The 17,077-nt window shown below is 38.1% G+C and overlaps 1 protein-coding gene across 1 annotated transcript in view; it reads right to left on the reverse strand.

The window, feature by feature from the left end:
- Window positions 1-14,031: 14,031 nt before the first annotated feature.
- Window positions 14,032-17,077, reverse strand: part of ARHGAP42 (Rho GTPase activating protein 42) — a 253,545-nt gene continuing 250,499 nt past the window's right edge. The window contains exons 23-24 of the mRNA XM_019741698.3: window positions 14,784-14,863; window positions 14,032-14,288 (exon numbers count right to left, since the gene is read on the reverse strand). Of these exons, the coding sequence (XP_019597257.1) occupies window positions 14,200-14,288; window positions 14,784-14,863 (169 nt within the window). The 3' untranslated portion in view covers window positions 14,032-14,199. The remainder of the gene's footprint in view (window positions 14,289-14,783; window positions 14,864-17,077) is intronic.

The raw sequence follows: 17,077 nt of genomic DNA on the forward strand, positions 1-17,077 counted from the left end.
AATGTATGTTTCAAGAAGTATTGGCTAAATCCTACCTCAGTATACGCCCGTGACCTCGTGGTCAGAACAAAGCAGAGAAAACTCTCCCCACCTCTGAGATGATGCTCCTAAAATTAAAACAAAAAATAGAGATCAGAATTAAAATTTTCAGGCCATAAGATTTCAACAAAGTGTGTTTTATATTCACAAAGACCTGATGATATTGACTGTAATTGGTCCTAAACCTGAGTATCTCAGATTAAAAGATGCTAGACAGAGGGTAAAATGTTTGTGTTTTTTTCTGATGACCTTATCAGATGATGTCTCTTAAATGTTCGTGTTCTTGGTCACTTCCTGGTCACATCCATTTACCCTTCACACACAAAGCCAATATTCCTCTGCCCACTCATCGTTCCAATGAAATAATGCAACTTCTTCCCAACACCTTTAGATTTTGTTGAGCTCTTCTGTTTTTAGCAGCTGTCTGCCAGGAAGAATTTTTTTTTTTAAATGGAGCCTGATTATTTATAAGGTAGATGAGGGAGCTATGTTGGTGACAAGAGCCTCAGACATTAGCGAGTTACCTCATCTGAGGGACCTAGTCTTCTGCCAGAAGAAAAAAAATTAAAGCCCTCCACTAAAATTCGCTGGAACCCAAAGTTCACACCACAAACTGGTAACCCACCAGCAACAGCCAGGGCTGTTGTTTGGTTTAACAAATCATTTAACATTCTGAAATATTTGCCAACATTTTGAAAGCAAGGGATTACACATGAACACCCAGATTTCTGGCATCTCTTTAAAAATCAGACAATCTAAGCCTGCACTTTTGTATGGCAGCAACCAGTTGGAGGCAATAGGTGTGTGCCTTCCAGGGCCAGTACTCTCTAAATCATCAGAGCCTTACTGGGACCACAGCACATCTTTGTATTACCTGTCTGGACTAGCAGGCATTTGCGTGTCAGAATCCTGCTCACCCATGCTGTCTTGGCTACACCGCTGTCTGATGTTTCCATCTACTATCTCCTCAGGTTTGCTGGGGAATACTGTGGGAAGAGCAGTAAGCTGTTTTATAAAAAACTTCATAACATCCTGTAAGATAGATGTTATATCTGTTTTTCTGATGGGGAAACAGAAGCTTACAGATAAAAGTTGCACAAACTTATACAACTAGGTCTGTGGCTTAGCCAGGTTTTCAAACAGGGTTTCCGACTCCAAGCCTAGCCCCATTTCCATTAAGTACAATTCCTGTTGAACAGTGAAGCTAAACAAAATGTCCACAAGTACATTTTATACATAGATTAAGAAGAAAGATAAAATATAATTTACACTTAGAAATTAATAAGTTAAAACATTATATACAGCTAATGAGAAATGTACGATGTCTTCCTTGATAATGAGGGAACTGTAGCTTTGCACAATTTCAGAGAGCAACACTGGACTGGGGGCTGGGAGGTAGGGTTCTAGACCCCTCCATGACACTCATTCACGTTCTTACTTGTAAAGGTCCTCTGTTCATTCTGAGCCTCCATGTGACAGGGGCCTTCTATGCAGCCCTTCATCTCTGTCACTGCTAAATGTTCTCTTCTTTCTCCCTCATCCCCACTGTCCCCCAAGTCATCCTTTTCCACTCCAACACTTTCTGTGGCCTTCCTCTCCACAAATCCATCTATCTATCTTAAGTGGGGCAGCCCTCTGGCAAATATTTAGAGATGGACAGAGAAAGCATTTATTATATAGAATGCACTGTGTTGCTATGAGACATTTTCTTTAATGCATAACTTTTAAAGCAAATTCCTTGAATTTTCATGGACTCATGAACAAAATTATGAACAAAACATTCATTTTTAAGGTTAAAACATTTAAAAATCAATAATAGATCATTGGATTGGTGACTTCAGCTACTAAACGTATAAATGGGAACAAACATGACTGAGTGAAAAGTCTAAAATGTGCACATCTATATACCTTATGATGAGTCATATCTCACAAACATTGACCCTTTTATATCAGAGTTTCTAGTTCCTTGAAAGGGACAGGTAAAATTAGCAGTAGTCAACCACCATGTGTGTTAAGTGTGACATTTCTCCATGATTGATGCTCTTTAGTTCTGCAAATGGTTTGGTTTAGTAAAATGATGAGGAGGCAAGGTATTTCACTTGGCTGACTGTAACTGAAACTACTGCAGTGATTAACCAAATATGGGCTTTTCCTCACAATACAGCACAATTTGGCATTAGTCAGTCCAGGCTCCACAATGATATAAATGTCCTAGGCTCCTTCTTGCTTTCATTTTTTATGGCTACAAAGTGGTTGCTTCACTTCCAGCCTCCCATCCATTTTCCAGGCAGAAAGGAAAATAACAAGGTACTAAAGAGGGCAGGCCTTTTGACAAGAAAACAAAACTTTTGCAGAAATTTCCCGTTTATGATTTTTACTTACATCTCAGTGGCAGAAACTATGTCAGATAGTCTTCATATTGCAAAGGAGTCTGTGAAATATCTAGTTCTTCAACTGGATATATTGTCACCTTAAACACAATCTAAGTTTCATTAAGGAAGGAGGAAGACCAGATTTTGGGTAGACAACTTATACAGAGCTCCTGCCCAGCCCATAGAATATACAGAAGATGCCAAAAAATGTATATACAATTTATGAAAGGAAAAATTTGTATTAATTGTAATACTTAATATATACCAATAACAAAAGATGAATACAGGTCACATTTGACTTCTGCAATTACAAGAGGTGCTCAAAGTGGTCACCATCAGCATCCAGACACTTCTGATGATGGTGAACTACTTACTGTTTGAGCAAAGTTGACCAAAGTGTCCACTTGCATACATTTTGGGGGCATCCCTGGTAGTTTTATGGAGCTCAGGCTAGTGGACCACAAAGAGGGAATGGACAGCTGCAACCCAGGTATTATATGCTTTGCTGAAATTACAAGGCAGAATGCTATAAGGCAGACTCCTCAACAGGATAAGATCCAGAGTCCATTGCCTGAATTTAGCACTGAAAACATATACACTCATCTGGAGGACACAGCTCTTCTTTACCTGTGAGGACTAACTCCCCAAGCTAAGTAACCAATCTATCTCCTTCCAGGTTACTCCCTTTGTAGCACTTTGGCTTCATGGAAAACTACTAAGGCAGCCCCTGGGTTTATGGCCCCTGTATCCCTTCTCCTGGGTGTCACTGCTGCCAAGATCTGCAGGGGTGCAGAAACCAAATGTATTAGCACACAAATTCAGCTACATATAACAGAGAACAGAGATTTTAAACAAAGCATTAGCTCCTTTTTCATGTAACAAGCAGAAGTCTAGGAAGATGGCAGTTCCACTCCATGAAATCACGCACAGACCCAAACTTCTATCTTGTTATTCCATCAAACTTGGCAAGTGTTCCTATATGTGTGGTACAAAATCACCTGTCTTTCAAGCCACAGGATGAAGGAACGGGGCAAAGACCAGCTTGTCTCCTATCTTTAAGAACCAACAAGGAAGTTGTATGTATTTATGCTCTTTCTCCATTGATTACAACTTTGTCACATGGCCACATATGACACCAAAGGAGACTAGAAAATTTAACACCTTTATCTTGAGCTGTTCTGTCACTAGCTAAAAAGTTGTGATTTCTACTACTGTGAGAAATAAGAGAACATTGAGAGCACTGGAAAACAACCAACAGTCTTTACCATACCCAGCTACAAAGCAGAATAGCTCAGGGATTTCCATTGCTATGGTCCCATAATTATTGTTGCAATTATCTATTGCTACATAACAAACTATGCCAAAATTTGGTAGCTTAAAATGATTTATAGTTGTTCATGATTTCATGTGTCAGGATTTAGGCAGGCTCATTCTTTACTCTTGATCCTTCCTCAGCCTCCTATAGACATCTGAGACACATTTGAATCACCTAAATTACTCAAAATAGTGGGCATGTCATATCACTTTGACCTCTGAAATGAGTCATTTCCTTGTTCTGGCCTTGTTCATCTTTTCTAAGGTTGATGCAACATTGCCTCCCAAGCCCCACCCCCGTAGTGCCCAACACACACTCACCCCTCCATTCCAGTCTTCCTAAAAGTAAATATGATCAATCATTTTCCTCTCTAAACCCTCCCTACCTCCTCAGATTTGTCCTCAATCATTCCCACTCATTTTTACCTCATCCTATGCTTGCACAATCTCACATCAATACATTAGTGCAAGCACTCAATTTCCCAGCTACTAGAACTAGCTTTAATCCATGAGAAACCCCATTCAACTTTAAGTCTTTGCTACCTTCATTCCCTGGTGATGTTCTATCCTTCAAGGTCTACTTAGGATGTTTCCTTTCAGGTATAAAACCTTCTCTGATCGCCATCTGCCTTTCTTTTCCCTCTAAACTCTGGGGTTATTACTCCTCTTTTCACACTTCATACTTGTATCACACTTACCTCATTTGTGTTGTGGTTTTTAAGCCTTATGTCTGTCTTGGAGCTATGATTTTCTTGAGAACAAAGACTGTCTAGGTCTTTTTTAAATGGTGAGCAACTACAAGAGTGCTTGGCATTGTTAGTTGAAAGGCTGCAAACACGAAATAATAAATGCAGCTCATCCCAACCCTTCCCTATCACCCACCTTATTCCTTCCCTCTCCCCAACCTCTCCCTCCATTAGGCCCTTCCTCTGTGCAAGGTGGAATCCCAACTTTGTGCAGAGCCCCGTTCCCTTCAGCCAAAACTTGGTTGGGTGATGACATCCATCCAGGTACAGTCATTCCCACTTCTTTCTCTGCATCCAACCTATCTTCTTCCCTTCTGCCATCTTCTGAATTCAGAAGAGTGCCCTTTCTCTGAGACCCTATAGCACACAATACTCTTTTTAGCATTTCATACTACATTTCATTGACTTTTACTTATCTGTTACCCCAATAAACCATGGTCTTCTTGAAAAGAAGGATGATACTTAATTTATTCAGGATCTCCAATGACCTCTACAGGTTCTGGTGTTCAATAATCATCTTTTGAGACTTTTCTAAATACATATTGAATTTTTCTATTTCCTCTGTGAAATCCTGACAAATGGTCGATCATCCAGACACACTTGAGCACACCCTATAATGGAAAGCTGTTTCCTCAGTTCTATTTTTAAAGACATGGTGATAAAATTATTTTTAAACCTAGATCTCAATTTCAGTGACTTTTTCTAAAAGGTCTTATCTTTGGCCTTAGAAATAAGTCCTATCTTTTCTTGCCCTCAGATACCCCCAAAAGCCTCAAAGATCCATTAGGCCAGTGCTTTTTCAAACTGCATTGTTTGTACAAATCATCTGGCAATCTTGTTAAAATAAAGATTCTGATTCAGAATGTCTAAGATTCTGCATTTCTAATCAGCTCTTAGGTGGTCCAATGGTCACACCTGGAATAGCAACACTCTGATCTAAAACATTGTTCACATGATGGGGCTTCCAGTCTCTTCACCATCTTCTTTATTCTCGATAAAGTTGAGTTTGCCAAAGATCTCTTTCAAGTGTGGTGGCACATAAAGATTTACCATACTCCACCTAGTGTAGTAAAAAGGTGGTTCATTGTAGAGTACTGGATTTCAAAACCGGTCACCAGGGCTTTAGTCCAAGCTCTGCCACTATCAACTATGTGACACTGGGTCAGAGAAATTATAATTTCAGTCTGTTTTCTTTTCACATTCAGTGACTGTGTCTAATAGGTGGGAGGATCAATGGATTGTGTGGAAGTGTAAGGGAGAACATGAGATTTGTGGCTATGTACAAAAAATTTGAGAGCCATTATTTAACTTATTTTACTACAGTTTAAGGTTTCACTGCTGAATGGGAAAGTTGTAAACTCAATTATACAACCTCTAAGTTCTTTAATAATTATTGCTATCCAGTAACACCTACTAGGTACAGGAACTGTGCTAGATATTTTACACCTATTTTGATACCAAAAAAATAAAAATAAAAATTTTTTTTCCTTCTTCCTCCTTTAACAGTCAAGACTGACCTGAATCTTACCTTTTGCCTTCCTGCTCCATGTGTACCCATCAGGGGAGATATTCTTTATCAAAATATATTGTTTGCAAATAATCGTCGACTTTTCAAAGCGTATGAGCATTGACCCTCCCCACACATTCAAAGTTAGTGATCATAGCAGCAGAGTCCATAATTCTGTAAAAACATGTTACTAAGACTTTCAGTCTCCTAATTAGCATAATGAAAGATTTAGCCTGTTTGTCATTTCCAAACCTGGTTCTTAAAAGACCTAACGCTTCTGTAAAGATGCCACAGAGGCCTCTTGGATGGATGGATGGATGGGTCTGGCTGGATAAAGGGAAGGCTTTCTCTCACACACACATAGGCAGGCACACTCGCAGGTTGGCTTGTATTTAGCATATTGAGTTCCAGGTAAAGCTTTTTGCAGGAACAATTCTGTTCCAGTTGCTCCAAAAACGCTTGAAAGTTGCTAAGGCAGCTTATGGCTTATACTATGAAAAATCTGCTTGTTTGTAGATAGGTGACTCGGTGAATATTAAAACCCATGAGAATTGGGAGATGTCCTCATTTAGCTTTCTCTATCCCAGGCCGACTCTGGCAATCAGTTAGTAGATTGGCTCCTGGCAATTTGGAGAGGTAGAATATTTCAGAGAACTTATTTTTGTCAATAAGTAGAGTTCTGCTGAATGTCATGCTTGGTTCATTTACTCTAAACACCCAGAAAGAGCACTGGTAAGCATTCAATCAGTATTCTGGGGATTTATTTTCCCAAGGGTATCCTATACAAAGAGATTTCAAATGTTCTCATCTACATTTTTTTTTTTTTTTTAATAGCAAAACAACTGTCTGAGCAACTTGGGAAAGATTTTTGCTTCTTGATTGTTGGCTGTGTAAAATGTCCATTTTAACACAACTTCTTTGGCCCAAGAATTTTAACTGTAAATTTAACATACCCTAATTTTCAAATTGGGATTATTTTGTATTTAATGGTTTAGAAAATTAGAGTTCAACATCACCCCCAAATCATCAGCTCAATCAACCAAGGTTTTTATAGGTCTGGCAGTGAGAAGAGAAAATCTGTGTCTAATCTGTCGGCAAGAACACGTAATGTGCATGTGTTTGGGGGTACATTATAACTTCACGGTAGACTCATGCATTCACAAAATGTGAATCAATTCCTGTGCAAGGAGACACAGACACAAAAACCCAAGGCTACAACTGCATTCTCTAACTTCTAAAAGGGTTTACAATGATTTTTTTTTTTTGTTAATAGATTCATTCATTCAATGAAAGGCACTGACCTTACTGTCTATAACAAACTCTGACTCAGTGATGAACAGGCAATGCATCACACACACAGATCACAATATAGTAGAGAAACATTTACGTCTTCAATAAAAGCCACTTCAACTCGAAAAAGGAGATCAGGTGTCCTCAGTTCATGTCACTTAATTTGTGACTACTTTTTGTTCAAGTTTTTTCACTGTTAACTAAACTTTAGACTTTATTTGGACACCACCAGTTTTTCCATTTCTTTTTCCCTTTCCAGGAACTGACAGGGATCCACATTGCAGTTAGTTTTCTGGTCTCCTGTCTCCTCTGATCTGTGGGTTTCTTAGTATTTGCTTCTTTTTCATGACCCTGAGAAGTAATGACCTATAGCACCTGTCCTGTAGAATGTCATCCATATGAGTATGTCTGATGTTTTTCTTATGATTAGACTGGACTTACGAGTATTGGGAAAGAAAACCACAGAGGTGATATGCTCTTCTATCACATATTACAGGTTATAAGGCCATCGCATGGTATCATTAATGTTAACATTTACCACTTGGTTAAGATGCCAACCAGGCTTCTCCTCTGTCGAGTTATGAGTTTTCTATACTCTAGTTTTTGAAGTTAGTCACTAAGTCTAGCCCACGTTCAAATGGGGAACGGACAAACTCTACTCCCTAGAGGGAAGAATAATGCAATTCCAATTATTTGGAATTCTTGTCTAAGTATTATTTGTCTTCTCCCTCCTACTCTACATTTATATAAATAAAATTTGTCATTTGTATCAATGTAGATTCATGGGTATTTTATAATTTGGGTTATAATCCAATCATCCACTACTGCATTATGTTGTTGCTCAAATCATTTCAGCGTTGGCTGTTGGGAGCTAGTTTGTTTTTATTATTTCTAAAATACCAGTAATAAGGAATTTCACCGAGGTCAATCCCTCCTAACCCAACATTCTCAAACATTAGCTTCTCCACAATGACCTCTAATACCGATCCTAACAGTCCTTTCCTACTTAATGGTACTGCAGATTATTCACATTAATCTTTTTATTTCAACAGGTTTTATGTCATGAATTTACTGCTTCTCCTCTGATACTGATGAAAGCTACAATCCATTTGAGCAAATAAGGTTGCATGCCCAACACCCCTATTATTAACCTGTCAGGCTGTTTTTGCTTAGATTTGCTTCACTCTAACAATCAATGTAGCAACACAAATACTTACCCAATTCTCTTTCTTTGACACTGAAAAGCAAAGTTTAGCTAGAAGTCAAATAGTGACCAAGAGGGTCATAAAATTAGCAAAAATCTAAGGAGGTACTTGTATGCTGATACTTCTTCTATAGCACACTTGTAAACTTTCACAAACATATTTTCAGGTAAGCCAGCATACATCTATGATATTTTGCTTATGGTCTATTTACTTCTTTATCCTGTAGACACCTGCATTATTCATAGGTACCAATAATAACGTTTTCCTGATCTTTCATTATGCCAATTTCTGGGAAAATGGTCCAATTGTCAGAAAAAAAGTTATCAATTCTGCTATGATTTTCCACTCAGCCACATCCAAAATGACCATTCACAGTACCTGAAACTTTGGGTTTTCTCCATATGAATCCAAGACAGCTGCCCTCCAACACAGTAGGTCTCCAAGTACGAAGACTAAATTAAAATGTGCTTACATCATTTATTTTTAAAGTAAATTAAAATACAGTGTAAACATACATCAAAGATATTGTGACAATTTAGATGAGGAATAACATGAGGTTATTTACATGTTTGTGTATGTATGTGTGTAGACATATATACAAAAAGTGCAGACAAATACAGAAATACTACAAAATAAACAAAAAACTCAATAGGATAATTTACTGACAATCATTTTCATTTATTACTTAATTCGTCATGTTAATGGCTGCAAAGAAATTCCTAGTACTGATATATAATATCTAAATATTCCACTTTTATATAAACTATATAGTACCTCAAATTTTTAACAGTATATAAATAGGATTCTGAATTTAAAAAGTCATCTTCCCTGACAAACTCCCTATTTAATTGTAAAGGTTTCAGCTCAGAGTTCAAGAAGACTCTTGAAATCACAGCTCTCAATATGTAGTGGTATCTAGAGTTTTAAGTATAAATCACGTGCAGGCAGTGTACTCTGTAAAAAAGAGGTGACTGAAGATACAGAGGCAGATATAAAGCCTCTATCATGCTACCATATATAGAACAGTGCACATTTTCACCTAAGAGACTGAGCGGATTCAAAGCAAAGCTGGGTTGCTCTCAACCCTGGAATGGTTAAAAAGAAAAAAACCCAAAACAAAACAAAACCAAATACCCATGGGAAACACTGCTGAGAAACAGATAATACTAAAGGGGATAAAGTGGTCTTCTAAGGAAGATGATCTTGGCACCTTCAGCCCCTACCCTCTCCAATGTACATGAACATCTTTACTGATGGAGAATATCTACGATTGTAATAATGGCCAATGGCCCCTGCCTCTTGGGATGCCTCAGTAAGCACAGACTCCATCTCTCCCTATAGCACCAAGAAGTATTCAGCTCTGAACTTGGCATCTGAGTGCCAGGGAGAGAACTGAATACCTGCTGGGCTCCCTACTTACTACAACCGCTTCTAAACATTGGTCTAGAATATGCAGATCAGTTTTCTGCCAGTGGTTTGCTGTGAGTACTGCCCACATTCTTATTTGAGATTCTTTATTTAAAATAGCGGATACAGCTACTCTAAAAAAAAAGCTATGTATTGGTCAGATCTTCTAAAGTCCATGTCATTCATGAGTTTTTATGTGGTTACTACCAAGTAGAAACTGCACATCTGAAGCAGGAACATATTAGTGACAATGGACAGACACAATTTAGTATTGGGGAGACGTGAGACTAATTGATAAAAACCTCATATTAAATCTGTGGATCCACAGGAGACAGCCGGGATATGGCCTATTCAGAAAGGTGAACCTCATTTGTAAAAAGTGTTTTGATTTTGGAAGGTAACTACATATATGTACATGGCAAAATTAAACAGCAATTTCTAGTCTAAGTTGGAAACATTTTGTCAGGTGGAAAATAACTTCTGGACAACTGTCAAGTCTCTGCTTTTTTTCTTTACCAGGAGAGATGATTTTGAGGTCCTACCCAGTGATTTTAGGACAGAGTAACAGCTGCAAATTACAAATGTATTATAAAACCAAAGAACAAAATCTGTTCCTAAATTGGTCTGCCTCTTGCTTCAGTTAATTGAGTATGAATCAAATTGGGATTTTAAATGCTACTGAAAACATCCTGAAGAAATAATTTGTGGGGTGCGCTACAAATTGAAGTTTGAAAAAAGGCTTTGGGGACTCTCTTACACCAACATCCATGTGGATAATATCCTTTTTCACATGAGACACAGATTTGAGGCTGGGAGTAAGGTTAGCAGAGTGTTACCTTCACAAGATTACGGTGACAGGTTTATTTTCCTGATAACATAGTGGAAATTTAGAAGGCATACCACAATATGTAAAAAATGTATCTAGAATAAGAATAAAATAAAAGTCATCATGTATCTTTTATTTTCCTACTTGGGAACCTGGATCCTTCGGGATTGGAAGGTACATGTTTTTCCCTCCACCGTCACTGAAAGAGCCAGCAGTCAAGCCACTGTTGGGAAACCTGGTTTTTCTCATTCATATTACAAAGCACGGTACGAACACAATTAGCAAAATCACTCACATCAAACAAGGAGAAATGGCACTTCCTCATACGTCATGGACTTTACAGGAATACAAGCATTATTTTACTGTTCATACATATTCACACAACACAACAGAAAAAGCCTTCAGTTGACTGACTAGGTAGAGTTATGGCACAACAAAAGAGCCACTTGTTAAATACATACGTTTTTGAACTCGAAGATCTTTTCACAAAACATACCAGATGATTGATTTAACACTCATCAGTCTCCTCCTCATACTAATACTGTAAGCAGTGCTTAGGGTGCCCGCATCATGTTTTCAAAGTGTGAAGGTGGCAACTTAACGTAACGTCACATTGTCTCTGCAAAGCTAAGGTTTCATTATTGACATATCGTTACAGTTTGGAATGTGATCTCTTCCAATAACTGACATTACCATCTTGTGTAATGAATATGCCATGTGATTTAGAGAACACATCTTGATTTTCTCAATGTTCATAAATACCTAATCTACAGAAAATTCATGTCTAGGGAAAAGCAGCTTTAGTCTCTCTCCAGTATATGACCGTGATATCCAGTATATCTCCAGTACATTGCTTACACATGTACTCAGTACGAAGGAAAAAAGAGCCACCCTCACACATCTATAAGGTTAAAACTTCAAACAAAAACACAAATTGAATAAGTATTTTTGTAGCTTGTTTCAAAAAGAGGACCACAGCACGTACTGCCACAAGATACGCCTCAGCACGAGAACGGAGAGCTGGGCTTCACACCTGTGCCCTTTACAGTGAAAGCTTGAATCCCTGACAGCATTGGTGCAATCAGTTCACAGACAACTCTGAGGCAGGAACACTCTGGTCTATGTTAAAATAAAATGAAGGTTGAGATTTCTTTATGCAGCAGCAAATGAAGTGGAATTCTGAATCTCAAAATCCTTTGAGTCAAGTTGGTCTTCGAAAGAAACTCAATTAGCTTTAAGAGGCTCTAATCTAACAAGATGCCAGATGATGGCAAGAGTGCTTAAACTGAGGGTGTTGTATGGACTAAGGGACTGGTACATCGGAAAGACAACCTTCTGTTCCAGCAGAGGGTAGACATGGTGTCAGCAATGCTATTATGACTAGGAAGGGCCACCAAGGATCTAGAGCTCGAGAAGCTCTAGCAACACCTGATTATAGTGTACAAAGACCAACAGCAGGAGGCAAAAAAAAAAAAAAAAAAAGTTTTTCAGACTTTTTTCATTATATTACTGATTTCTATAACATTAAATATTTTTCATTCCAATGTACTCATATTTATTTCTGGTTGTGACTCTGCCTACTGTCTCTTTACTTTTAAATTCTAATGTAGTCTTCAGTTTTTAATTTTAAAAGCATAAATGCTCCAAGGCATAGTTCTGTGTGTAGATGTGAGCATATAATCCATTTACTCCAGAAACATTAATTTAAAGTAGAAGAGACTGAGATTATAGATTATAATATCACATAAAAAGAGTTTTATACAGTCAATACCTGAGTGTGTGCACAGTGGGGAACTCTGAAGTAACAAGTAAACTATAGCCAAGTGGGCGAGCGCTGTGGCACTTAAATGGCAGGTAACCAGCTTATGGGAATCTTGAAAAGAAAGGCTCTTTGCCAGATGCAAATATTTATAGGCATAATATATTAGAATTATTGAAATAGAAATAATAGAAACAAAGGTTGATGCATGACCAGATGCTGATGGTATATATAAATGGGGAGTAAATATCTATTTCTGTGCTCTATAAATTCAGTGAAATTCCAAATACTGTAAATTGAGTGGCATTTAAAAAACCATGTACAAATTTTATTCCTGCTGAAGGTGATAAAACTATTTAAAATTTTATGGTTCAAAATAATTTAAGAATCCTGTACCTTTATGTTTAGATTGTGTTTCAACTAAGTATAGACTTTAGAAGGCATAGCTCTTCTCTAGTATCTCAAAACAACATCCTTATCATTTGTAGAGAATTTCTCATTAACTAAAATCAGGTACCAATAAAATTCTTTGACACTTTAGTGTTACAAGTAGAATTTAAGTTGTATGTAAGTTATACTACACCTTTTACATTGTATTCCTCTTATTGTAATTATACTTTTGTGATGCCACTATAATGCTACTCACAGAGGATATGTGCATGTGATTTATCAGTATTCATATGTTAATGCAGTAAAATTTCATAAAAATCCCACAGTCATAAAGGTAGTTTTACACAGCCTCTAAATCAGGGGTCAGCAAACCATGATCCATGAGCCAAATCTGGCCTGCTGCCTGTTTTATATGGTCCATCAGCTGAAAATGGCTTTTACATTTTAAAATGGACTTCAAAAAGTCAAAGAAGACTATTTCATGTTTTGTGATAATTAGGTGATCTTCAAATTTCATGGTCCATAAAGTGGTATTGGCTCCCAGCCACGCTCATTTGTTTATTTACTGTCTATGGCTGCTTTCTGCTCCAACGGTAGAGTTGAGTATTGGCATGTTGACTACAGGACTTGCAAAGGTGAAAATACTTACTCTCAGGCCTTTACAGAAATAGTTTGCTGATCCCTGCTCTAAGCCTGTGGAAGGTGTGGAATGCTGGATGGAGTGCTTACAGTGGACTCAGTGTATGACTTAATTTGGTTTCATTTACAGACATCATATACATCATTACTTTTGAATATTATCATCTACTTGATAAACAAATAAAAATAAAGTTACATTTAAAAAAACTTATTTTCTTGAAATGTTTAGGACCAGCAAAACAATCATATATAAAAGCAGTATATTTTTAAGAAAAAATAATAAATGAACAATTTAAATTACAATTTTACGTAATGATCTCAAGATTCCTCAGAGAATGGCAGACAGTTAAGGGCGGATCCCAAAATCCTTATATCAGACTTCTAATTTTCAGATTTCTAGGATATAGTACTTAACACAATATTTGAGATTCTCAATTGTTATGCAAGAGACATTGTGGAGAGTTACTTATCAAAAAGAAAGAAAGGTATGTTTAAATAAGAAACCAGCCAAAAATAAAAAGAATGGCAAACAAACTCTTTTTTTTTTCTTTTCCATTAGTAGGGAGCTACATGGTCTGCTGATATAGAACTTGACAGAAACTGTTTTCATTTAGTGGGCTGATCCCTATATCTGTGTCAGATAAAATCATAGCACTTATTTGTTTCCATGGATACCATGAAGATACTGCCATCCACTAAATAGCATTAGAGGAAGACAACATAATTTTCTGGGACTAGTCCTGTTTTGCCTTCATAAGTTGCCTTCAACCATCCTGGTTCCACTGACGGGTACACTGGAAAAAAAATTAAAAATTAATAAATTAATGTCACTCAATCAACATTAGCTTCAAATAATTATATACACAAATGGGTAAAAATTCACATCAGATTGCATGCATCCACTGAAACTCTCAAAACAATGTCACAGCACCTTTAAAGCTGGAAATGTTTTGCATTCACTTAATCTCTCTCTCTCTCTCTCTCTCTTTCCCTCTCCCCCTCTCCCCCTCTCCCCCTCCCCTCCTCCCCCTCCCTCCCTCTCCCTCCCTCTCCCTCCCTCTCCCTCCCTCCCTCTCTCTCTCTCTCTCTCTCTCTCTCTCTCTCTCTCTCTCTCTCTCTCTCTCGGAAACTGGTGTCCACAGGAATTTGTTGTGTTCATTTGTGCAGGTTATGAGAGACAAGGTCTAGACTAGATTCTGAGTCTTCAGGCTTGCACTTTAAACTCTTATTGTTACACTATTCCTTCATCATCCCCATGATGATAAAGAGAAGGGAATGGATGCACTTACCATTAGAAAATATTGCCCCCTGCGGGAAGGAGAGCTCGTGGCTGTGCTCTGCTTTACAGGAGTACATGGCTTTGGCTTGGCTGAAAGAGCAAAGGACAATTTGTAAAACAACAACACTCAAATTGAGTACATTTATACTTCAAACTACTCTTAAAAATATTACTTTAGTTGTAATTGGAATATCATATATATAAAGTGCACATGTAAGTGTGCATGAGTGCATTTTTCACATACTGAACACGACGTGTAACTGGAGAACACTAACAGCAAACCAAAAGCCCTTATGTTTCCAGGCAGTGCCTCCGAGGGTAACCTCCTGGCTTATAACAAACAGCGTAAGTTGGTTTTTAAGAATGCTATTGTTTAATTGTTGGTAAGTAGGCTGTTTTTGCAGCTATACCTTTTGCAGAAGTTCATAGGTACCTTAAAGCTTTTTTTTTCCCTCTTCCATTTCAGAGTACCAGAGGTAAGATCCCCAAATTAAAAGACCTACAGGTATAATAAACAAGTTAGATGGGCATGGTGAATAAGTTGATGAGAAATGGCAACCAACAATAGCCTCATTGTCAGGGAGATAGATGATGGGGACATACGGAGGCTTTGCAAACCAGCGAGTATACCCATTTGTTGAAGAGCGAAGCTAACGCTCAGCTCCCAATATCTGTACCAGATGGAAATTCAGGCTCCATATAGCCAGATACTCTGGGTTTTTTAAGAGAAGCCAGAATTTCAGAGTTGTATATGAGATGTACTTAAAAACATTTGACCCAACACTAAAAAGCCATCATCTGAGGCTGCTAATCAGGTCATCAGTCAAAGTCACCTTTATTCTGTAGCATTCTTACTTTGGTAAGACGCATAACTCCTCCTGACTCCACCTACTTCTCACCATCTCTACTACAGCCAGAACCCAAGCCAAAATCATTTCTGGTGTGGCTTTCTAACTTCCTAAATCTTCTATGCTTCCTGTTTTGTCCCCTTGCAATCCATTCTCTACAGAGCAGCCAGAAGGCAGTTTTAAAAAGGTTCTGATGATTGGGGCGGCCGGATGGCTCAGTTGGTTAGAGCGCGAGCTCTGAACAACAGGGTTCACAGTTCGATTCCCACATGGACCAGTGAGCTGCACCCTCCACACCTAGATTGAAGACAACGAACTTCCGCTGAGCTTCCGGAGGGGCGGCTGGATGGCTCAGTTGGTTAGATCACGAGCTCTCAACATCAAGGTTGCTGGTTCAATTCCCGCATGGGATGGTGGGCTACGCCCCTTGCAACTAAAGATTAAAAACGGCGACTGGACTTGGAGCTGAGCTGCATCCTCCACAACTAGATTGAAGGACAATGACTTGGAGCTGATGGGCCCTGGAAAAACACACTATTTCCCAATATTACCCAATTTAAAAAAAAGAATTATGATGATCACATTACTTCCCTGCTAACCATCCTTCAACTGGTTTCCAATTCTAGCTTTATAGATGCCCATCAGGTCTCTAGCTTCTTTTGTATCTGCCTCTGCTCAGCTACTGTACTTCAGTCCCACTGGCCGTCTTTCTTCTCCTTAAACACGCCAAACTCATTCCCACCTCAGGTCCATCTGAGCCCTTACTCTGAGATGCTTTCCTCTTGAACATCACATGGTGACGCACTTCTAGTTCATCTTAAATTCCCTGAGTTTTGTTGAAAGCCAGGTTTTCCCTGACCGCACACTGGACAACCGCTGCCTGGGCACCTATCATACACTCCTAAGTACAAACTGCTAGTTAAAACATAGTCACAGAGATGAAAAGTAGAGTAAAGGGCACACAGTCAATAATATTGTAATGACTATGTTTAGTGCCAGGGGGTATTGGACTTATCAGGGGCATCACTTCTTAAATTATATAAATGTCTAACCACTGCACAGTACACCTGAAACCTATATAAAATAATACTGACTGTCAAATATAATTGAAAAAGAAAACACAGATAGTAAACTTATGGACCCTGGTCTTAGAGAGGATATTATAAATTTGACCTCAAAGGTAAGAGAAGTAAAAGCAAAAAATGGGATGGCATCAAACTACAAAGATTCTGCACAACAAAACAAACCATCAACAAAACAAACAGGCAACCAAATGAATGGGAGAAGATATATACAAACAACATCTCTGATAAGGGGCTAATTAATATCCAAAACATATAAAGAACTCATATAACTCAAAAACCAAAAACACAAACAATCCAATTAAAAAATGGGCAGAGGAAGTGAACAGACACTTCTCCCAAGAAGACATACAAATGGCCAACAAACATGAAAA

The sequence above is a fragment of the Rhinolophus sinicus genome, chromosome 14, assembly GCF_057876585.1.
Source record: "Rhinolophus sinicus isolate RSI-liver-muscle chromosome 14, RSI-T2T, whole genome shotgun sequence".
Classification (NCBI taxonomy): domain Eukaryota; kingdom Metazoa; phylum Chordata; class Mammalia; order Chiroptera; family Rhinolophidae; genus Rhinolophus; species Rhinolophus sinicus.